Genomic DNA, 22,183 nt, shown 5'->3' with positions numbered 1-22,183 from the left:
TACTTACTCTTCATCCTTCTTTTCCTCAGCATCATCCAACACTATATCATTGTCGTCATCTTCATCACTTTCGGCTTTGCCCTTCAAATTTTTGTGCTCTTCCTCCTCTTCGGCCTGCTCAAAAGACTCCCGTAGAATCTTCAGTCTGGCTTCCTTGACTTCTCTTTGAGTCACCACATAGGCACCAAGAGGAGTCTTCTCCCAGCTAATTTCTTGTAGGAATTTAGCAACCTCCTGTTTGTTGTTAGGTCCATATTGAACGGTAGCTCTCTTCTCCTCGATGAACTTGGAATTGGCGTTCAACTTGTCTATAAAGGCACTTAGCATCTTATTGAACTTTGGATTACTGCTCTTCTTTCTGAATCTTCTAAGATAGATAGTAGCAGGAGTCACAAGTTCGGGAAATGCAATACTTTTACAATACATCACAAAGAACTCACTGCAGAGCTCGATGAACTGTTCGCAAAGCCCATCCTGGTAAACTCTAGTTCCAATATATGCCTTATTGACCTTGATGCAAGAATCGAAATCAACGGCATTGATAGTGTTGTTTTTTGGATGTTTGTTGAATGCAGCTGAATTTAGAATCTCACTTAGTAATGGGAACAAAGGAATAAACACACCTGTGGACCTTGACAATCTAATAAGTGATCTAATAAGATAAAACCGGAGTGGAAAGAACTGAGCTGACGGAACCAACCTGATGGTTCCAATGGTGACCTGAACCAACGGGTAAATAAGATGAGAAAGCACACTTTCAGCAGGCTTTTCTGCGCTGCATTGAATAGAAAGCATTCTAGACCAGAAGTCTAAAGAATGACAGTACTGCCAGTTGTAAACGGCCTTGTAACTCTCCTTAGTAGGGTTATTGACACTGTCCCTTAAATGAACAGCCAACATTCTGATACTTCCGAAACCAACATCGTATCCTAAATTCTGATTTTCCCCGAACAATTCCGCCAATGAATTCTTCTGGAAGTTTATAGATGCCATAGTGTGAATATTGGTTCTTCTACAGTTCTTGATGAAACTCGAATAACAGCTTTTCAATTCTACTCTCAAAAGAAGTTTTGGATACTCCTTTGCAGCGTTGTTCAAGAACGCAAATGCAGCTATTTGGGTGTCAAACTGCTCGGAACTGCTCCAGACATTCACAGCACCTTGGAGGATCAACTTGAGAATCTTTTTCCATGACATCAGGTACGGTAAAAGCTCTTGAATCGACTGTAAAATTAATGCAGCTGTCTCTGTATTGCTAATACCATCAAGTAGCTCTATTAAAGAGCCCGAATGGATTTTGAGAACAGAAGATACTTCATTCACTCTCTTCTTATTGCCTGAAGGAAGCGATCTGACACCGTTTTTAGACTCCTTATAAGGGGTAAGCTTCTGAATACCAAGAGGTAGCTGCTTGAGAGCAATAACCATCAAGTGGTTGAACACATTTTCGTTGGAAACACTATATTTGTACCCTCTATCGGCATCAATATTCACAGCAGATTTAAATGCAACGACTAATTGTTTGATTTCTTTCATTTTAGGCTGTTCACTCCTCAAGTTAGCGTCCCATCCCTTCACCATCTCCATAGTAACATCGATTACTTTGATCTTGGCCACTTTATCTTTACTATCATCACTTGCATTCTTTGCTGCCTCCTCCTCCTCCTCATCATCATCATCATCAATGGCATCTAGAGGATTAATAGGCTCAAAATCTAATAAGTTCTTGTCATTTTCTTCGAGATACTTGTAAAATTCAGGATCTTCCGTTTTCAAGTCATCAATATCCTTTTGATCCATCTCTGGTTCACTTTCTTCATCATCATCCTCTTCAACGTCCTCTTTCTTCTTCTTGATCTTCTTTTCCGGTTTCGGAAGCTCAACTTTCTTATCAAAAAACTTCTCTACGTCCATATCTTCAAAGATCTCTCCATTAGTATTGGTCCGATTACTGCGGGTCTGTCCATTTTCAGCTTTTTTGGAAACTCTTTTGGCTTTCTTATCTCCAATCTTTTTCTTATACTCTTTGACTTTCTTCCTTTGTTCCAAAGTATGCTTGAGATGCTTCTGATTGAACTTTTTGGTGGCTTTACCTGTCTTTGCCATCTTGTTTTCCACTGATAAGGTATAATAAATCCAAGTAGATAGTCCTAAAATTTTTCAGAAATAAAATAAAAAAAAAAATATCTTAAATTTTCTTTCCAATTTTTCAGATTCGACGCGTCGTAAAGTCTTTATATACCTATGGGTACTAGATGTAGTATCACTTGATTGATCTACCTACTTCTTTAATCTTTAATATACTTGTCCGATCCACTTCCATGAATTCTGATGATGTCGATGCCTCCCCATTGGAAAGCCGCATTGTCTCCGATGAAATAGCCAATGAATCTGTTCTCAGTGAACAGAGTGAATTATATGGAGAGATTAAACCCGCTCCTAAGAAAAGACAGGAACCTAAATGCTTACCAGAATTGTCCAATAAGCTTGTGATTCCAAAGAGAAGACAAGGAAAGAATACAGATCACAAGAAGGACGTTTCTCTGACAGATTTTCATGGGTCACATAAAATCCCAATGAAGTCCAGGAATTTCACCTCTCCATTACCTAAACGAGTTCCTTCATTAGGGACATCACCAATTCCAGATCTATCACCCTCTGGATCGAGAGTGAAGAACAGATTGAAGGCTAAATACGGTAATATCTTGAGCAATCGGACTACTCCTATTGGTTCATCGAGTCCGTTGACATTACGTAGCTTTTCAAGCCCTCCGGCTGAACTACGGTCGAATAAGATTCCTCTTCAAGTTCGGCTTAATCAGATATCCAAGTCTACATATGTTGGTGAAAGCGATCGCCAATTGAAGCGAGAAATTCTCAAATACCGCACAATCTTGGACAAACTTGCAAAGATTAAGCAACGAAGAGAACACAAAACTGTCGATGACGTTGACCGATTAGTGGATAAATGGAGAAATACAGCAATAGCAGCATCTAACTATATGTTAAATGAAGCTAGACTGAAAATTAACAAAATAGGAGGTATAGAAGAATACAGACGGAAACAGCAGGTTTCCAAGCTCAGAAAATTGAAGTTCCAGTACGATAATAATATGCTTTCAGAAATAGAGGACTATATGAAGTCAGATGTCTATAAAGTATTGGATAAGTACGAGAAGGAGCAAGTCCGGGATAGAAAAAAGGAAATAGAAAAGATCTCTGAAGGAATAGAAAGCGGTGATTATCCAGGAAGTGACAAGCAGCAGAATAATGACAACGAGTTTAGTATGAGAGAACTCTATGCACAGCTCCATCTCGATTATGAAATCGTGTACCCAGATACCACCTAAAAGTGATCAATCTACCTAATTACATACACATGTATACCCCATTAAAATTCTCAAAATACGTCACTCAACTTCAATCTTGGAGCAATGTTCATTGAGATCAACTCTTGGAACAACAATTTAGCGGCGTATGGAATTGTCATCTTGACGATCTTTTCACTAGACTTGCACATTGGACACCATCCATTGTAGCCCATTAGTCCACAACCCTGGCAAATATCCACGTCAAAGGCATCCGAACTCAACATCAATCTCTCTAATAACAACTGAGATGCACCGTAAGCGATTACACAGTCTCTTTCCATCTCTCCCAATCTTAAACCACCATCTCTGGATCTACCCTCCGTGGGCTGTCTAGTTAAAACAGCCCTAGGACCTCTTGCACGAGCATGCATCTTGTCCATAACCATATGCTTCAACTTCTGATAGAAAATAGGGCCGAAGAAGATATATGCTTGCAGTGCCTCTCCCGTAGTACCGCTATACAGCATGTCCTTACCACCGTAATTGAATCCCTTCTCAACGAGAACCTTTGACATCTCCTCCAAATCAGATCCTCCAAAGCACGTACCATATTCCAATGTACCTCTGAGAACACCTGCTTTACCAGAAACCAACTCCATCATCTTTCCCACCGTCATTCGAGATGGGAAACCGTGAGGATTCATTATAATATCCGGACTGATACCTTGATCACTAAATGGCATGTCCTCTTGGTTTACGATCATACCGCAAACACCCTTCTGACCATGACGAGAAGAAAACTTATCACCAAGTTCTGGCCTTCTTGTTTGTCTTAAAAGTACTTTAATCAAAGCTTGATCATTATCCCCCACCGTCATCATAACTTGATCCACATAACTTGGCTCTGGTCCTCTATAAACCATAGGAGCCTCTCTATATTGCTGTTGCTGACCATCCTGGGATTGGGGTCCTCCCATAACACTACCCATAGCATTGGCAGGCACACACTTATTTAAAAACACCTGTCCACTTTGAATACGAGTACCCACTTCGGCCAAACCATCCTCACCCAAAGCTGCATGCTGAAAAATGGGCTTACCCTCTTTATCAACACGCATGCCGGTAACAATATCCTTTGTATGATTTGGATATCTTTTAAGCACGGCAGTATTCTTACGAAGGGTTTGACAACGTCCAAAGCCACGGTCAATGGAGGCTTTGTTCAAAATCAACGCATCCTCAATATCATAACCAGAATAGGACATCACAGCCACTGTAGCGTTATGTCCTGCTGGAAGTTTATCATACTTGACAAGTTCGATAGTCTTGGTCTTCACCATCGGCTGTTCAGGATAGCAAAGTAAGTACAATAAAGTATCAATACGGCGAAATTGATTATAACCAATGGCACCAATGGCCTGCTTACCCATAGCACATTGATATGTGTTACGAGGAGATTGATTGTGGTGTGGATAAGGAATTAAACCCGCCACTGCGCCCAAAATGGTGAAGGGCTCAATCTCGATATGGGTAGTCATCGGAATGATATCTTTCTCGTACAATGCGATCAATGAATCATTCTCTTCGTTGACATCCAAGTATTCGACCAATCCGTGTTTGAGGAAGTCATAGAATCCCCATTTATCCGCCTTCAACATGCGGAGGTGTTGAACAGTCACCTTGGATTTACCATTTTCAACAATGATCAACGGACGACAAATACGGCCGCCGTCTGCAGCAATGTGAACAGCAGACTGATGAACGTTTGTGTGAATGGAAACAAATGCACTCACCTTACCGCACCGTCTCAAATAACGAAACTTCCGGACAAATTCAATAGGATAACGAGTAATGGCAATCATGGTACCATTAAGATAAACACCAAATGTACCACCAGTATGAATCATAGCAGAATCGGCAACGGAAATATCCTCTGCACCCAAAAGATAGCATAATTTACGGATAGGAGCCTCCTCGTTATCTGTGGTGATATGGGTCATTAATGCCAAGTTCTTCACCAAACCACAAGCCTCACCTTCAGGTGTATCAGCTGGGCATAGCATTCCAAACTGGGAGGGCTGAAGAGATCTAGGTCCAGACACCTTCCTGGATTTCTCAAACTGTGAACTGATACGGGTCATCATACCAAGAGCAGCAATGTACGAGAGCCTACTTAACACGTGAGTCACACCCGCACGTTCCATCTTGAAACGCTTTAACGACCAGTTACCTGTAGAAATAGCCCTGTTCAGTCCCGAAGTGACATTGTTGGAATGGATATTAATGTGGAGCAAAGCGTCAAATTCGGAAGCACGACTTGGTTTTTTTAGAATTTTGTCTAAATTGGCCTTGAAATCGTTGTTGAACTTCTTGAATAGATCTTCAAACAACAATGAAAGCAACTGTCCGGCCAACTCGAGACGCTTGTTACCGGCATAATCTCTGTCATCTACCAACTTTGGATTGTGCATGGTCATAACGACACGACGTGCCATTGTGGTAATATATAAGGCCTTTTCACGAAAGTCCAAGTTGTCCACAGTCAAATGGGCCACGATAGTCGTTGCTATTGCCTCTGTACCCTCTTGAAGAATGGTTAGTTTCGGGGAATTCATTCTACGGATGGTCTTGACTTTCCGACCAATATATTCCAAGGCTTCTCTCTGAGTAAAGATTCCAAGTTTGGAGGCTTCCTCGAAATTAATGGCAAACAAATCCTGGTAGACAGAATCATCACCACAGACAAGTTGTAAGATCTCCATGTCGCTGACAATGCCAGCAGCTTTCAACACTATGACTATGGGCACTTCTTCACTGATGGAGTTGTGCTTCAAATAGATTTTACCGTTCTTGGCAATAACATAGGTTTTGGACTTTCTCTCGTGAGTCGAGGAAGTCACCGAAGCTTGAACTATGTCCTTTTTCGGATCGGTCTCCACAATAATACGATTTTTACTCAACTGTTCCTGAACCAAAATTACCTTTTCAGTACCATTGACAATAAAATATCCACCTGGATCTAATGGACATTCATTCAAATAGGCCATCTCCTTCTCATTTCGTCCATTCAAGATGCACTTGTTGGATCTTAGCATAATAGGCATACGACCTATCTCCAAATCCCTATGAATAATAATTTTTTTACCTCTAGTATATTCAACATCCACGTATATTGGTGCGCTGTAAGTCAAGTCTCTTAGTCTGCATTCATGAGGAGGTAATAATACCTCAGGGGTCTTTCGATCTCCATTACTCTTATAACCAACGCGGATATCAAGATACTTTAGGTAAAACGAGGGATCAACATCACTAAGAACTAGTTGATTAGCATTGACAATTTTTTTCAAATCAACGTCAACAAAGAAATTATAAGAGTCTAAATGCTGTTTAACCAAACCTTTAACCTTTAAGAAGGCAGGAAGAAGATTCCACTTGTCCTTGGCAGTATTAATAGGATCTGTAAGAGATTTGCCCCTATAAATTGGCTCAAGTAATTCATCAAATGCCTCATTTCCATTCCGCAAGATAGGATCTTCGGTAGTCATTGAATCTCTGAAACAACAGAAGTACAAGGAAGATGATTCTCGAATGGATCAAGAATAAGATGAGTTGAAATTTTTCAGACCGAACTTTTTCAGGCTTTTTTTTTCCCACTAAGAAAAGAGAGAAGAGTACCGATGAAGTTCGCCAGCTTTGATCTCTTGTTTCTTCGTCTAGCATTGATGTCAGCACCTATACAATCCAGTTCTACATCTTCAGACCTCTTCAAGTCTACCATTAATGAGTACCTTGACAATCTTCCAGAGGCAGTTCATTCTCAGCTTTATAGATCTCCTGAGACATGTCTTGCCATCTTCAGGTTGCTTCCGTCTTTGGCCAAGTTTTACATAATGACACTTTTATTTCAAGAAACTGCCATACCTTACGCAGACTTAAATCGATGGATTAAGCCTCAAAAGGCTACTGGACACCATAGAAACGCCAATAAGATCTATCAGAACGAGTCCATTAAACGATTAAAGGCCCTTAATCTATTGAAGGAGATTCGAAAAAAGGTGAAGCATCCTACCACAGGGAAATTGACCACTATAGTGTTTGTTCAGCTAAATCCCATTTTCAGGCAGAGTTTTAGAGATGCATTGACAGGTTTTAGAGACGGTATACCGCGTGATCAAAGCGAGAAGATAGCTGAGACTATAGAAGAAGCCGAAGCAGAGTCAGAGAAGACCTTGGAAACTTCATCTGTTTCCTCTTCTTCCGGTCCAAGCTTAGAAAATCTCTTTGCTACCAAATTTAAGATTACGGTAGGATTCTTGGATAGTTATTGTCTTGCCAAATGGGAAAATATCCTTCATTTCATGGTTGGTTCTAAGATAAAGCATTATCCGAGTATAGGAGTTCTTACTTTGCTAAGGTATAGTGGATTAATGGAGCTCCCGTCGGACAGAAGACACAGACAGAGTGTGGATGCTGACGAAGACAACTTTGTCGTGGATGATCATTATATAGATGGAGAAAGAGGTCCTCCTTCCGGTGAAGAGTTGAAAAGTTTATTGATTACAAAGAATGGATTCCAGTTTTTGTTGCAAGATATCAACTCACAAATATGGACGTTATTACTTCAATACCTTAAAATGTCTGAGAAGTTGATGATGAATCCTGTTGATGTTCTTAATTTTATCTTTATGCTTGGATCTCTAGAGTTGGGCGAAGGATACCCTATTAAGGTGCTCAGTGACACTCAGCTGATCATGCTAGAAGATTTAGTCGACTACGGTCTTATCTTTTATCCTAAGTCGGAAAATAGTGAAGACACTAAGGGTAGGATCTTTTATCCAACGCGTCTTGCTACTTCGTTGACATCAGAGAGTACCAAATTCAAGACGGCTTCGACAGTGCTGAACGAGCAAATATCCAACACGGACAGTAATCAGGGTAAAATCATCATAGAGACAAATTTCAAGATATACTGCTATACTACGTCACCCCTTCAGATTGCTATTTTGAACCTATTCGTTCATTTAAAGATTCGTTTTGCAAATATGGTGACAGGCATTGTGACACGTGAGTCTGTGCGCGGTGCTTTGATCAATGGAATCACGGCCGATCAGATTATCACTTATTTGGAGTCCCATGCTCATCCTGGTATGGTCAAGAAGGCCGAAGAGAAATATGCTAAGAAAATGGAATTCGAGACCTCGATTGGTAACTCTTATACGGCTGACCAGATTAAATACGAGGTGCTTCCACCGACAGTAGTGGATCAAATTAAGCTTTGGCAGTTGGAATTGGACAGAATTCAAACGTTTAAGGGCTACTTGTACAAGGATTTCGCCAACGATTTCGAGTTTGAAAAGCTCCTCAGTTACGGAGAAGAAATAGGTGTTATAGTATGGAGGGACAAGATCCATAGAAAGTTCTTTGTCACTAGTGATGGCAATGCTCAACTCATAGAGTACGCAAATAGGATCTTGAGGAAATCCGCTTCCAGATCGGTCACTCCTTCCACCTGATACGTAATGCATAATAATAATGATAAGTAAAGTTAGACTACACAAGCTTAATCTTCTTCGGTTTCAGTATCTGTGTTGATATCTGTCCAATCGCCATCTTCATCGTCGTCATCATCGTCATCGTCGTCGTCTTCGCTATCACTGTCATTGTCGTCGTCCTGGTCTTCGCTATCGCTTTCTTCATCACTACTATATTCTTTGCTTTTCTTCACCTTTTCTCCCCTAAGTTGGGCCATAGCACCGGCCAACGAATCCTCATCCGGCTCCTCAATTTTATATACATCTTTACCAACAAACTCAGGCTTGTTTTCCACGTTCATCGTTAAGGGAATTTCTATATCGCTTCCAAAGTACACCAAGTTTTTGAGAACAAGTCTGAATTGGAAGCTGCCCTCTTGGGGAGGCGCAGGTGCGGTCAGCATTAATTTGAAAACAGACACTTTAGCATCAGACTTGAGGAATTGTTCTTGTGTAAGATTCATGTTGGAAAGGTCAGCCCTGGAAAGAAAGACAGGAGCTTCTCCGAGTCTTCCGTCCTTCTGAACTAAAATAAATGCAGCCCAGCCACAATGATCCTTCACATAATCTATGTCCGGGAAGAACATGGGGGCACTTTTCAGGCTAAGTAAAGGTTGCAGTTCAACTACTTTTAATGGGTTTCTCAAGTTTTCCAGAATATCTGGCTCCTTCAACTGAGTGTCAATTACCTCCGGTGACAAGTTTTCTCTGGCAGGTTTGGATTTATGGGCAGGAGACTTCACTATGAACCGAAGATCAATATTAACATGCGAGTTAGGTGGAATGTAGTTTTCTCCGGGAACTTTAAATTGGCAATCCAAAGGTTCTATGAGAGGGATATGTTTTGCATAGTCAAGGACTTTCTTAGTAGTACTCTCAGAATCAACTCCCAAAAACTTGGCAGGGTCGTCTGTGGGCTTTTTAAGAAGTTTACCCAAGGTGTATATCTTTTGTTTCTTGTCAATGTTATCCAACTCAATGGATGGCAACTGAAGAATCTGTCTATACTTGTAATTATCAACATCGTCTTCAATGTTCAACGCCTGAATAATGCAACGATGGGCTTCGACGATGACATTGCATACATCGGTATTACGAAAGGCAGCGGCAATGTCAAGGAATCCAAGTAAAAGCTTTGGAGTAATGGCCACAACAGACAATTTGAGAGTCTCTTCTTTAGGTGAGAGTAATTTTCTGTTGATATGGTCCAGTAGTAACTCCAAAACCTTGTCTTGGTTCAATTTAGGGTCGATGTCTAAATACTCCCTCGAACTGGCAACATCTTTGAGTACAGTTTTCACCTGAACGAGTTCTGCCGGATTGAAATTCAACATCAACGTCAAGAAATGAGAAGCAGTATCGGTGTAAATTCCTCTTCTAGTGTGCGATTTAACACCACTCCACCATTTACTGACACATAGAGGCAAAATCACGGCAATAAGCAATATGTACACCACCACAAATAGAGGCGAAGTAGGACCATCCACCAAGAACTTAGGTAGCGCAATTCCGTGCTTAATGTCACCAGGACCATCAGGATTACCATACTTCAAAAAAGTTCTCCTTCACGGCTTCGTCTGTGAGAGCCTTGTAGGCCTTGCTTATCATCACATAGGCAGCATCAACGGCATCGATTTCTGGACGAGTCATGTTTGAAGTATCCACTTTATCCGGGTGAAACTTGAGTGAAAGCTTCCTATATGCAGTTCTAATATCACGGACGTTGGCTGTCTCGTCGATTTCTAATATTTTCCAAGGATCGAAGTTTGTTTCCGAAACTACAATGTCGATCTGGCCTATCTTGAATGCCAACAAACCCACAAGGAACCATCCCAGCACTACTAAAAAGAACTTCCCTGTAAATAAAGAGCTTCTCTTTTGTTTGGAACGAAATTGGTTCAGTTGCTTCGAATCATAAGGTTCGCACCAACTGACTTGCTCGAATCCATCGTCCTTAACCTGGCCTTTGCCGAGATGACTTGAGATCAATGAGAAAGTGACAGGAACAAGGGGAACTAATATACCCGTAAGTACAAAGTATGGCCACGTCTCTGAATTCTCATCATAATCGTATCTGGAATCGGACATGTTGCAGGATGAGCAGCTGAATCAGTAGGATAATGGGGGGGGGGGGGTAGTATCACTTTCTCTTGTCTCTCTATTTTCTTTCTACGTGTCGTCGCTACAGTGAAAAATTTTTGAATGCATATACTCACGTGCTTGTTTGTCACGTGGTCGCTTACCTCAAGGCTTTGACCCCTTCTACGGTGTACCCAAGGATGAGGTAAAAAAGGTCTCGTTCTGTATATTGAACTTCAAATACTTGACTGTGACCATGCGTACTATTTTTTTAACTCATTTAAGCATAAATCTTTGAGCATAAATCCTTGACCGGTCTTTCAATTACCTAATTAGGCAATCCGGATAACTTGTAAAAGAGATCTGAGATCCTTGCTCAGATCTTGATCTTCCTTAGATCTTAATTCTTGCTTATACTCTTCCTCTTTGATGTATGAGAGTCTCAAAATTATCTTACCTTGATCATGTCAGTAACGCTGCCTATTCCTTTCGTTCACCGGCAGATCCATATTGATAGTCTTTCCCATGAAGAGTACTAAAACAATTGTGAAGACCTAAAGTGGAAACCTCTCATATCAAAATGGTATGGTGGTGTTCTGTCACTATCATAACATACATCTCTAATAATAGTCATCTACAAAGTATTTGAATATACCGGTGCTCAGTCCATCTGGAGTGATGAATTAGGATTTATTCTATCAGTTGGCCCAAAGTCGTTGTTTGAAACCTCTCATATCAGTATCAGATATCTCCAGGCTTTGCAGTCATTTGTTTCTATGCTCTAAGGTTTACCTGATTTAAAGATTTGAGATGGAACTCTTCATCAGATGTTTTCAGGAAGACCAGTAAGCAATTTCATAGAAGTTTGGAAAAGTCTTTATGAACCATTTGAAGAATTTAGTGAAAGAAAGAGATCCAAACTAGAGAGTCTTTAGCATGGGAATTTGCATTGGATATAGACTTTATGCAATTGATTATCCATAAAATAGACTTAGTGAAAGAAGAGGAATTCATTAGTCCTTAAAATCAAATGAGAATTTCCTGTATAAAAAAGTGCTCCTCAAAGTGCTCCTCGACTTTAAGTTTCCAGGAAGTTCTTTGCATCTTCTCTCTGTCAAAGATGACCATCTACTTTGTTTCACTAATATCAAGAGAAAATCAGCCCCTTTATATCCAGCCGTTTTCTCCATTTGAGGAAAAGGAAGAATCTAAAGACAAAAATAAAGATATATCATTTGTGGATGAAGGAACTCGAGAAAACGAGTTATTGAAGTACAATTTCCTTTCACATATGGCATTGGATGTATTTGATTCGCCGTTTATGCCAATGGCAGAAACAGAACCACGACCAGGAAGAACGTATCGATTGTTATTCGTGCAAGATTCAGTGTTTGTGTTCGGTCAGGAGACAAATACAGGACTGAAGATAGTGGTTGGAGGTTCTCGGGACGAGAATGAATACAATAAACAAGAAACTGGATTAAACGAAGTGTTTAAACAGATCTATAGGGCATATCTGCGACTGATATGCAATCCTTTCATAGATTCCGAGAAGATTGACGATGAGATAGAGAGTACTCAGTTTGATAGAAGAATTAAGGAAATAGTAAAGAGTTGGAATACAGATTAAATAGGTTATATAGATATCACTTCAACACGACGTTCGCATTTCTTAGCGCCAAATATTGCTGATCTACGCCTGGAGGAAGAGACTTGACCAAATCATAGCACTCTTTGTCGTAGAACCTGAGTCTAGTATTGGGGCTCTTATAGTTGGTAGCCAGACCCGTTATATCGCAGTAAGTCTTGATTGGACGGAAAGAAGGAGGAGCAGAAAGAGAGTGATATGTGACTAAGTTAGGAAGTGGTTCTTCCGACTCGTCACGCTTCTTCTGGATACGTTTGTTCTCGTCGTTCATCACTTGTCGAGACGACTTATATCTTCTTTTGGAGTTCTTTCTGTCTGGATTTTTAAACTTCTCCGCCGTTTCCAGAATATCCATAAGTTTTGCCAGATCGTTGTGTTCGAAGGTCATGACAAAGAGAGTTAATTAAATAGTCAAAGTAAAATAGTCGTAGTAAAATGGTCGTAGTAAAATAGTCGTAGTAAAATGGTCGTAGTAAAATAGTCGTAGTAAAATAGTCGTAGTAAAATAGTCAAAGTAAAATAGTCGTAGTAAAGTAGTCGTAGTAAAATAGTCGAGTTAAAACAACCTCCTCCCCAGCTCCCCTCAGAGCTCACCCTACCACGAAAACGTTTACCCCCTCTAATTCGCATCATCGTAAATCATTCATTTAATTATTTAAAAGGAAAAACTAAATAAGACAAAATTGTTTACCAGCATGCATAACCACCGTCGGCAATGATATTAGCACCGGTGGTGTAAGAAGAAGCGGAATTAGAAAGCAAGTACAAAATAGTACCAGCGAACTCACTTGGATCAGACATTCTGTGCATTGGAACCATAGACATCCATCTATCGTACATCTTAGGATCAGCCTCGATAACCTTTGCAGTCAAAGGACCTGAGATGTAACCTGGAGACAAGGTGTTAATTCTAATATTGTATTTGGCCCATTCAGCAGCCAAAGTCTTAACCATGTGAATGACACCAGCTTTGGACATGTTGTAGCAAATCTGAGGTTGAGGATCATTAACGATATTTCCTGACATGGAACCAACCATAACAGCAGAGGCACCTTTGATCTTGTGTTCAATCAAAGGTCTAGCCCAAGATTGAGCCACGTAGAAAGAACCGAGAAGGTTGACACCGATCAATTTGGCTGCGTTCTTGGCAGGATACTTCTCAGCAGGATAGTTTTCACAGTAACCAGCTGTATTGTACAAATGAAGAGCATACTTTCCGAAATCCTTGTGGACTTTGGCAAAAGTTTGTTCAACCTGGTCAGCATTTGAAACATCACAAACGTAGCCGTGCATCTCAGGAACCTTGGCCAACTTCAACGTCTGTTTGGCAAACTTCTCGAAACCAGCGATCGACTTATTGATGGTATCAATGTTTGTATCTAAAAGAGCGATTTCTGAACCAGCTGCCAATAAGGCGTGAATGCATGGTTCTGCAAGGCCACCACAAGCACCGGTCACGACGGTAATTTCGTTGTCGAATCTAAAGGTAGGGACGTCAGACATCTTTTTTTATTTGTCAAGTAGAGGAAAGTTGTTATCAACTATGAAAAGTTAAGAGAGCTACCTATCTGTATAGAATTGCCGACTTTGACCACCTTTATATAGTTTGAGCTTAGAACGGACTACAATATTTTTCCGACCCCGCATTGTTACTATTCCGATTAAAAACTCGGAGCTTTGCATATTGTATGGCACCAAGTTTGCAGCTAAGAGGCAGGAAGTCAGCTAAAATGGGTTCGGGAATGCATTATGGAGTTCCGTTTCTAGGCTGGGTACGGGGTGTGCCTAGTACGGGGTGTGCCGAGTACGGGGTTTACCGACAACGGGGTGCACCTGGTACGGGGTGCATTGGCTACGGGGTGTATTGGCTACGGGGTGTATTGGGTTTTCTTGTCTACCGGGTTCACGGTCTGGAAACACCGTCATTCAACGCTTCATACACATCTTCTTCATAAATCACAGTAGTTCAGTTGGGTAGTAGCTCTAAGTGGTTTCTTCTACTATGGGAGTAGAGCCAATCAAAATATTTTACTAGAAGCCCGCGGTTGTAAGCAGCCGCTGAGCGCGACCACTGAGCACCTAGTACTGGGAATTGAGTTGAACACTGAGCAGTAAGTGGTACACGTCCTGTCCATTGCTTTATCATTTCTCTCCGTATTTCGTCCCATCGTCGCGTCGTCGTTTCTTTCTTATTTTTCAAGCAGCACTATACATATAATCAACCCTGTCTCCTTGTCCTTCCTCCCTCTTATTCTACCTTTATCGAATATGAAATGGCTTTCCGTGGTATTTCTGTTGCAACTCTTTGTTGCTGCGACCTTTAGTTTTCATTTGCAGAACGTTCTTGACTCAGTCCGGGACTTCTCTCGTGGACTACAGCAAAAGGTTATTGGAACTACCGGCTCTCCTCTTCTGTCTCTTAAATCTCAATTCGAATCTCAAAATCTGCAACATGTTGCCAGTGAAGGGTTCAGATATTATACAGAAATGACTCAGGAAGAATTGATGAGCTCGGATAGTAAAGAGCTTCTTGCTAACTTGAATCAACTTGAAGATCAATATGTCATCAGGTTTTCGCACTGGAGTTGCTCCAAGTCCAAGGATTCCATTCTAATTCAATCTAAGAGACTAAATTTGGATATATGGGAAGTTTCTCAGGCTCATAAATTTATTGATGTACGCTGTACAAGAGAACAGGCATTAGAGCTCGTTGAAGCTGTTACCAAAGTTTGTCCTAATGGACAGTATCATGTCAGTATTATGATCGAAGATCTTCCACAGGCTATCTTTGAGACCTTGGATATTTCTGAAAGTGATTACAATTTAGCGGCGGAAGAAGAAGATGTATCTCTCTTAAGTGGAAATATCTTTTTCAAGAGATTCAGGAGATTAGAGACCATCTACAAGTGGTTTGATATCTTGGTTGATACTTATCCAGATTTACTCAGCATTGAGTGGATTGGTCAAACTTTTGAAGGTAGAGATATTAAAGCATTGAGAATAAGTGATCATAAGTCAAACGACGAAGCCATCAAGACCGTGGTGATCACAGGAGGTATCCATGCTAGGGAATGGATCAGTATTTCAACGGTTTGCTACGTGATTTCCAATATCTTGTCTGATTATGAGAATGGAAGCAAGAAAGTTAGAAGATACCTACAAAACTTGGACTTTCTATTTCTTCCAGTGATGAATCCAGATGGATATGACTATTCATGGAAGACGGAACGTCTCTGGAGAAAGAACCGTCAAGAAACTTATCATCCAAGATGCTTTGGTATAGATATTGACCATTCTTTTAACTTTCATTTCACCAAGGGCGAAGATACTTCCCCTTGTAGTGAAGAGTATTCAGGAGAAGGAGCGTTCGAGAGTTTAGAGAGTTACGCCTGGGATAACTATCTTAACGAAACGAGGCATAAGCATCCCATATATGCCTACATTGATCTCCACTCATATGCCGAGGAAGTGTTGTATCCGTACGCTTATTCATGCACGGAGCTTCCCAGAGATGAGGAGAATTTGTTAGAATTGGCCTACGGTCTTTCACAAGCAGTTAGACTGCAATCAGGTAAGATGTACAGTGTTCTTTCGGCTTGTGAAGACAGAGGGGCTGATCTTCTACCAAGCATGGGCGCAGGTTCCGCTCTAGATTACATGTATCATAACAAAGCATACTGGGCATTTGTGTTGAAGCTACGAGACAGTGGAAGTCGGGGTTTCTTGCTTCCCAAAAAGTATATTGTACCCGTTGGTAAGGAGATATATGCATCTATCAAGTACTTTGCAGACTTCTTGTTGAATCCAGATAATTGAATACAAATGGTGTATATTTAACTACGTAAGGGTAATGGCATACCTCTCTGAACCATAGTAGTGATTAGTTCATAGACTATTTGAGCAGCATTAGTGCTTGTAATCTCTGCGTGATCGAAAGCCGGTGACACCTCTACAACATCAGCACCCACTAAATCAAGATCTAGATGACGTAAGAGATAAATAACCTCACGGGGCATCATTCCACCAGGTTCAATGGTACCGGTACCTGGTGTAAAGCCAGGATCCATACAATCGACATCAACAGAGATATAAACAGGATAGTCTTTAGGGATTCTCTTTTTGATTTGGGAAACTATCGTCTTCAAGCCATCGATACCTTCTGTCCAGACGTCGTCGGCGGAGAATCTAAGCCATCCCTGGTCATCATCGTCGCGGAAGTCATCCCAATCTGCACCAGAAATTCTGGTTCTGATACCAATATGAGCATTGTAGTTGTCACTTAGTAAGCCTTCTTCACTGGCCATCCAGAGCATAGAACCATGGGTGAATTTGGATTGTTCACTGGACCAGGATGAAGGATACTTACTTGGAAGCCATGTATCTAAATGAGCGTCAAAGTGGATTACTGCCAATTTACCATAAAGCTTGTTGAGAGCCCTTAGATGAGGTAAGATGACAGAATGATCACCACCAAGAGCCACGTATCTTGGAGGATGAGAAGAATCAGCAGAAGAGTTTCTTCTTAGTAACAACTCCTCAAAAGCCTTGGTCATCTGTTCCAAAGCCAACTTGTTATCCATAGGAGTCACAGGAATATCACCACAATCCATAAAGGTTGCCCAGTCCTCATAAGGATTGATTCCTGCTCTGGTATTAAAACCTCTCATAGAATTTTGTCTCTGAGAAGCATCTCTAATAGCTCTCGGGCCGAATCTTGCACCCGGCCTATAAGTTGTAGCAGTATCGAAAGGAATGCCGATGATTCCGATATCATAATTAATGTCTGGATTTAAAAGGCATTTGGAAGTATTTAGATGAGCAAAAGTTGGAATTCCAGTAAATGGCCAATCTTGACCCCACAAATCCTGTAACGATGGAGGAGAAGTGTCATGCTTACCAGACTGGAGAGACGATTGGTCGAAATTGAATGGTTGAGCCAGTGCTGAGGATGCTAAAAGCAGCCAAAAAAGCGAGATCATTGGTTTCAGAAAGATGCTTAAGGAGAAACGTTTGTAAGGATAGACTGCTCGTTATATACCTGTATGGCTTTCTTGGCGGATATCTTATCAGTAGCGGATTAGGAAATTCTTAGGATGGTCGGAAAGTTGCGCGCGTAGGGAAGTTGGGAGCGAGGGGGGGGAAACAGCAGGGTTCAACATGGATTAGTAGAGTTCACTAGAATTCGGTAAAGTTCAATGAAGTTCAGTAACGTTCAATAAAGTTCAGTGGCTTTCTGTAGAGTCAATAGCTTTTCTTGGTAGGATTCATGTCAATCACCTTACCTCATAGGCCCCTCCCCTGTAGACCCTAAAGACCCCGTAGTCCCCTCCCCCGTAAAACTTTTCAGGCAGTGAGACTGTTGAAGCTAGGCTGGAAAATTTTTCACCTTAACCATCAAGGGCTTCTTCTGATTGTAAAACAATTAATCATGGGTAGAGTGATCAGAAACCAAAGAAAAGGTGCTGGCTCCATCTTCACCTCTCACACAAGATTGAGAAAAGGTGCTGCCAAGTTGAGAACGCTTGACTTTGCTGAGAGACATGGATACATCAGAGGTGTCGTTAAGCAGATCATTCATGACCCAGGTAGAGGTGCTCCATTGGCCAAGGTTGTATTCAGAGACCCTTACAGATTCAGATTGAGAGAGGAAATGTTCATTGCCAATGAAGGTGTTTACACCGGACAGTTTGTTTACTGTGGTAAGAAGGCCTCTTTGAATGTTGGTAACGTCCTTCCTTTAGGTGCTATGCCTGAAGGTACTATCGCTTCTAATGTCGAGGAGAGAACCGGTGACAGAGGTGCTTTGGGAAGAACTTCTGGTAACTACGTGATTGTCATTGGACACAATATTGAGGACAATAAGACTAGAGTTAAATTGCCATCTGGTGCCAAGAAGGTCATCTCTTCTGATGCCAGAGGTGTCATTGGTATCGTTGCCGGTGGTGGTAGAATTGATAAACCAATGTTGAAGGCTGGTAGAGCTTTCCACAAGTACAAAGTTAAGAGAAACTCTTGGCCAAAGACTAGAGGTGTTGCTATGAACCCCGTTGATCATCCTCATGGTGGTGGTAACCATCAGCATATTGGTGCTCCATCTACCATTAGTAGAGGTGCTGTTCCCGGTCAGAAGATTGGTTTGATTGCTGCTAGAAGAACCGGTTTACTAAGAGGTTCCAAGGATAAGGTTGAGGAATGATCCTGTATCTTATAGAGTACTTTTTATGTGTAACACGACAATTAATCCACGCACAATTAGATTATTATGTAGCTTTATCTGGCTATGAAAGAGGCTTTGGAACTGGAACTGGCGTTCTCTGTGGTTCCTTTGAGTCATCTGGTTTCCCTGGTTCCTTTGATTCCTTTGAGTCATCTGGTTTCCCTGGTTCCTTTGATTCCTTTGAGTCATCTGGTTTCCTTGGTTCCTTTAATTCCTCTGGTTTCCCTGCTTGCTCTGTTCTTCCTGTCTGTACTCCACCTCTCTTCTTATACCGGCGACTACGACTCTTCTGCTTCTGAGAAAACGGATTAGGCCCATAATATCCGTAGTATCCTGTATTACGTCCTTCTTGTGGCTTTTTACCACCTGGTGGAGGATAATATCCCCAATACCGCGGCTCTGGAATCCATCCTTTACGATACTTCTTACCTCCTTTGTTCCCGTTTACCTTATGAGAACCCTTTTCTCCTTGTCTGTTGGCCTGCTTCTGTCCTGACGCTTCTCCAAGTGGTTGTCTCTTTTTGTTTTCCACTTCTTCTTCCTCTCTTTTCAATTGCTTGTTATTGTGCTTCTTTCTGTGATGTTTTTTCTTGGATTTCTTCTCTTTGTCACCAGTACTCAAATCTTGGATTCCTTCTGTCACTTTCACAATATCATTACCATCATCTACTACTTTAATGCAATCCTTACTTCTTTCTTGCTTGTAAATTTCTTCCGAAGGGTCAATATTTTCGTCGTTCATGGTTGATTTAATCATATGAAATAAACTGACGTATGATGCAATTAGGAAATTAGCGCCGTAAGACAGACCTTATGGGTCTTATATACTTTTCTTCTCTCTTGCGCGGGTGTTCCAAAATCCCTTTATTCACGACGGGATAAATGTTGCGTCCCAAATAGGAAATATGTAACTAGCTCTTACCTGCTTGTACTACTACTACTCCTACTGTCTATATTATAGATTGATTGATTATACGATAGACGCCCATCGATTATTCACATAGATATATAAAAAATCGGTCCATTAGAGAAGCTATAAAAACATCTTTTGACATTTAAGACTTAAGACTTAAGACTTAAGCCTTGGCAGCCTTGGCAGCCTTTCTGGCAGAAGCAAGAACCTTGACGGTTCCATGCAAAGCGAATCTGTGATTTCTTCTAAATTTGGCATCAACACCTTTGGCAGAAGGGTACTTGAATTGTCTTGGCTTCTTGATACCATTCTTGTGAGCCTTCTTGATTTGGTTATGATTGGTATGGTTCTTACTTTTAGACATTTCTGAAACACAACGTAGTTAGTAATCCGGCTTAGATATTCCTATCACTGTCACTTGATACTTACTGGTGTATTGATAGAACTAGTTCAATAAGTCAATGAAAGAGAATAAAGAGAATTTGTCTTGAAGAAATTTCGTTCTAACTAATCCACCGGGTGAAATTTTTGGAAAAAAGCTGTCGCGGAAACGGCGCATGAAAAATTTCTTTGGGGAAAATAACATTACTGGGAGGTGCGAGGAGTAGCAGTCACATACAGAGAACGATTATTAGATAACTACCTATTTTATATCAGCATCAATAGCAGCAGCCTTGACCTTCTTAGCCTCCTTGGCGTTGTGCTTAACACCCATAATACCTCCACCCCAGTGTCTTCTGTTATTGTCAAATGAGTCGATAAAGTTGGCGTTGATCGAAGAGATCAATTTGGCCAAATCAGGCTCATCTCCAGATTTGACATCAACCAAGGCAGCCACAGTAGAGGTTTTTTTGTGAACTAAAGTACCCAATCTGGCCTTACCTTTAACGATGGCGTATGGAACACCCATCTTTCTACATAAGGCAGGTAGATAAACAACCAATTCGATTGGTTCAACGTCATTGGCGATTAAAACCAATTTAACCTTCTTGTTTTCAATGAGAGAGACAACGTGGTTCAAGCCATACTTGATAACATAAGGCTTTTCACTGACATCTTCTCTTTTTTTACCTTCTGCAATGGCAGCAGCTTCTTTTGTCAATCTCTCCTTCTTTTCACCACGAGTTTCGGGTCTGTAATTGTTCAATAACTTGAAGGCTTCGGCAGCGGTATTTCTGTCCAAGACATGAGAAAATTGTGCAATGGCAGGAGGAACTTTCAATCTTAGCGATAAAACCTTCTTCTGTCTCTGTAGTCTGACATATTCAGGCCACTTGACAAATCTAGATAAGTTTCTCTTTGGTTGAATGGATTGTCCAATACCAAAGTTCTTGGGAGTGGACTCGATTAAAGGATTCTTCGATCCGACTTTCTTAGGTTTTCTGTTGGCAAAAGGACTTGGTGCAACTTTCTTTGATGGCTGTGTCATTGAGGAGAAGTTAGTAAAGCTCTAAAGTATAGATTTGGGTCATCGAGCTTACTACCTTCCATAAAACTTAATCCCCTACGGCTCTTGCGAGCCCAGCCTAAAACAAAGAAAGATGAAAAAAACATGCACACATATAGATACTCATCCAATTAATTAGTGTACGTAAGTAACAATCGAATCAGTATTTAAACGTGTGCCTTAACTCCATCTTTCTTGTGTTTATTTAAAGCACAGGAAATTAGTAGCATGCAACGTAAATACTCATAGATGTCCCTTTTCGCCACGAAAACCGTTAGTTATACTTACCATTGTGGATAATAGTTGATTGATAAGATGAATTTAGTTGTTAAGTCTGCTGAAAAGTTTTTAAAATTGAGGACTTCAAGAACCACGGGCTGAAAAATTTTCTTTGCCCGGTAAACCAGGGAAATGTTCTCCTCTACCACCGATCGTTCATTCTTCCCGATACGGTAACTACCAGGCGCGCTTAGCTGCTGCAGCTGCTGCTGCTACTGCTGCCAGGGCATTTTCTTCCGTCTATGAGTTGAGTTCCACTGATCTCCATACTGTTTGGTTTTGCTCTTTTATTCATGCTCGAATACACTCCATCACCTTTACGGTTGCGACTATCCAGCATTGCAGGATCCATTGCTCTTGCGTGCTGGTTGGTGCTCATTATTCCACAACTAGTCGAAATGGGACGAGTGAAATCCGTCGATGGTATATCTCCTCTCTTTCTACTTGCATGGACCATCGGTGATGTGGCTAACGTTGTAGGCTCCGTGTGGGCAGGCTTATTACCCGAGGTCATTCTAACGGGTCTTTGGTTCCTGTTTTCCGATATCTGCACCTTATTATGCTTCTACTATTTGAAGTATTTCTTCAGAAGACATAGAAAAAGACGGCCTACAGGTCCTCACGCGGTAGCTCCTCTGATGGACGAAGAGGCTCCACTACTGGAGGCTCCTCTAATTACACCCACCACAACTCCAAAGAGTACTTTGTCTAGAAGTAGGCGTTACTCATCCACTGTCGACGATATCTGCTTCGAACCC

The 22,183-nt window shown here is 41.1% G+C and overlaps 14 protein-coding genes across 14 annotated transcripts; 5 read left to right on the top strand and 9 right to left on the bottom strand.

Annotated features, from left to right (window-relative positions):
• Positions 1-3: 3 nt before the first annotated feature.
• Positions 4-2,106, bottom strand: FOA43_002264 (uncharacterized protein; the record flags this gene model as incomplete). Its single annotated transcript, XM_038922563.1, has 1 exon — positions 4-2,106. The coding sequence occupies one exon, from the start codon at positions 2,104-2,106 to the stop codon at positions 4-6; it is 2,103 nt and encodes a 700-aa protein (XP_038778491.1).
• Positions 2,107-2,321: 215 nt separating this feature from the next.
• On the top strand, positions 2,322-3,350 carry FOA43_002263 (uncharacterized protein; the record flags this gene model as incomplete). Its single annotated transcript, XM_038922562.1, has 1 exon — positions 2,322-3,350. The coding sequence occupies one exon, from the start codon at positions 2,322-2,324 to the stop codon at positions 3,348-3,350; it is 1,029 nt and encodes a 342-aa protein (XP_038778490.1).
• A 50-nt stretch (positions 3,351-3,400) lies between these two features.
• On the bottom strand, positions 3,401-6,856 carry RET1 (DNA-directed RNA polymerase III core subunit ret1; the record flags this gene model as incomplete). Its single annotated transcript, XM_038922561.1, has 1 exon — positions 3,401-6,856. The coding sequence occupies one exon, from the start codon at positions 6,854-6,856 to the stop codon at positions 3,401-3,403; it is 3,456 nt and encodes a 1,151-aa protein (XP_038778489.1).
• A 177-nt stretch (positions 6,857-7,033) lies between these two features.
• Positions 7,034-8,824, top strand: FOA43_002261 (uncharacterized protein; the record flags this gene model as incomplete). Its single annotated transcript, XM_038922560.1, has 1 exon — positions 7,034-8,824. The coding sequence occupies one exon, from the start codon at positions 7,034-7,036 to the stop codon at positions 8,822-8,824; it is 1,791 nt and encodes a 596-aa protein (XP_038778488.1).
• Positions 8,825-8,871: 47 nt separating this feature from the next.
• FOA43_002260 (uncharacterized protein) lies at positions 8,872-10,930 on the bottom strand (the record flags this gene model as incomplete). The annotated part of the gene is made up of 2 exons (XM_038922559.1): positions 8,872-10,389; positions 10,469-10,930. The coding sequence occupies 2 exons, from the start codon at positions 10,928-10,930 to the stop codon at positions 8,872-8,874; spliced, it is 1,980 nt and encodes a 659-aa protein (XP_038778487.1).
• A 1,111-nt stretch (positions 10,931-12,041) lies between these two features.
• Positions 12,042-12,551, top strand: FOA43_002259 (uncharacterized protein; the record flags this gene model as incomplete). Its single annotated transcript, XM_038922558.1, has 1 exon — positions 12,042-12,551. The coding sequence occupies one exon, from the start codon at positions 12,042-12,044 to the stop codon at positions 12,549-12,551; it is 510 nt and encodes a 169-aa protein (XP_038778486.1).
• A 16-nt stretch (positions 12,552-12,567) lies between these two features.
• FOA43_002258 (uncharacterized protein) lies at positions 12,568-12,957 on the bottom strand (the record flags this gene model as incomplete). The annotated part of the gene is made up of 1 exon (XM_038922557.1): positions 12,568-12,957. One exon carries the CDS (start codon positions 12,955-12,957, stop codon positions 12,568-12,570), a length of 390 nt encoding a protein of 129 aa, XP_038778485.1.
• A 299-nt stretch (positions 12,958-13,256) lies between these two features.
• FOA43_002257 (uncharacterized protein) lies at positions 13,257-14,072 on the bottom strand (the record flags this gene model as incomplete). The annotated part of the gene is made up of 1 exon (XM_038922556.1): positions 13,257-14,072. The coding sequence occupies one exon, from the start codon at positions 14,070-14,072 to the stop codon at positions 13,257-13,259; it is 816 nt and encodes a 271-aa protein (XP_038778484.1).
• A 765-nt stretch (positions 14,073-14,837) lies between these two features.
• FOA43_002256 (uncharacterized protein) lies at positions 14,838-16,385 on the top strand (the record flags this gene model as incomplete). The annotated part of the gene is made up of 1 exon (XM_038922555.1): positions 14,838-16,385. One exon carries the CDS (start codon positions 14,838-14,840, stop codon positions 16,383-16,385), a length of 1,548 nt encoding a protein of 515 aa, XP_038778483.1.
• A 17-nt stretch (positions 16,386-16,402) lies between these two features.
• GBU1 (Guanidinobutyrase) lies at positions 16,403-17,548 on the bottom strand (the record flags this gene model as incomplete). Its single annotated transcript, XM_038922554.1, has 1 exon — positions 16,403-17,548. One exon carries the CDS (start codon positions 17,546-17,548, stop codon positions 16,403-16,405), a length of 1,146 nt encoding a protein of 381 aa, XP_038778482.1.
• Positions 17,549-17,997: 449 nt separating this feature from the next.
• On the top strand, positions 17,998-18,765 carry RPL2_1 (60S ribosomal protein L2; the record flags this gene model as incomplete). The annotated part of the gene is made up of 1 exon (XM_038922553.1): positions 17,998-18,765. One exon carries the CDS (start codon positions 17,998-18,000, stop codon positions 18,763-18,765), a length of 768 nt encoding a protein of 255 aa, XP_038778481.1.
• Positions 18,766-18,847: 82 nt separating this feature from the next.
• FOA43_002253 (uncharacterized protein) lies at positions 18,848-19,528 on the bottom strand (the record flags this gene model as incomplete). The annotated part of the gene is made up of 1 exon (XM_038922552.1): positions 18,848-19,528. The coding sequence occupies one exon, from the start codon at positions 19,526-19,528 to the stop codon at positions 18,848-18,850; it is 681 nt and encodes a 226-aa protein (XP_038778480.1).
• Positions 19,529-19,862: 334 nt separating this feature from the next.
• On the bottom strand, positions 19,863-20,063 carry RPL29 (60S ribosomal protein L29; the record flags this gene model as incomplete). The annotated part of the gene is made up of 1 exon (XM_038922551.1): positions 19,863-20,063. One exon carries the CDS (start codon positions 20,061-20,063, stop codon positions 19,863-19,865), a length of 201 nt encoding a protein of 66 aa, XP_038778479.1.
• Positions 20,064-20,342: 279 nt separating this feature from the next.
• Positions 20,343-21,128, bottom strand: RPL8B_1 (60S ribosomal protein L8B; the record flags this gene model as incomplete). Its single annotated transcript, XM_038922550.1, has 1 exon — positions 20,343-21,128. One exon carries the CDS (start codon positions 21,126-21,128, stop codon positions 20,343-20,345), a length of 786 nt encoding a protein of 261 aa, XP_038778478.1.
• Positions 21,129-22,183: the final 1,055 nt, after the last annotated feature.

This window comes from Brettanomyces nanus, chromosome 2, assembly GCF_011074865.1.
Source record: "Brettanomyces nanus chromosome 2, complete sequence".
Lineage (NCBI taxonomy): Eukaryota > Fungi > Ascomycota > Pichiomycetes > Pichiales > Pichiaceae > Brettanomyces > Brettanomyces nanus.
Note: the sequence above shows the minus strand (reverse complement) of the source record. Positions and strands in the feature narration are given on the sequence as shown.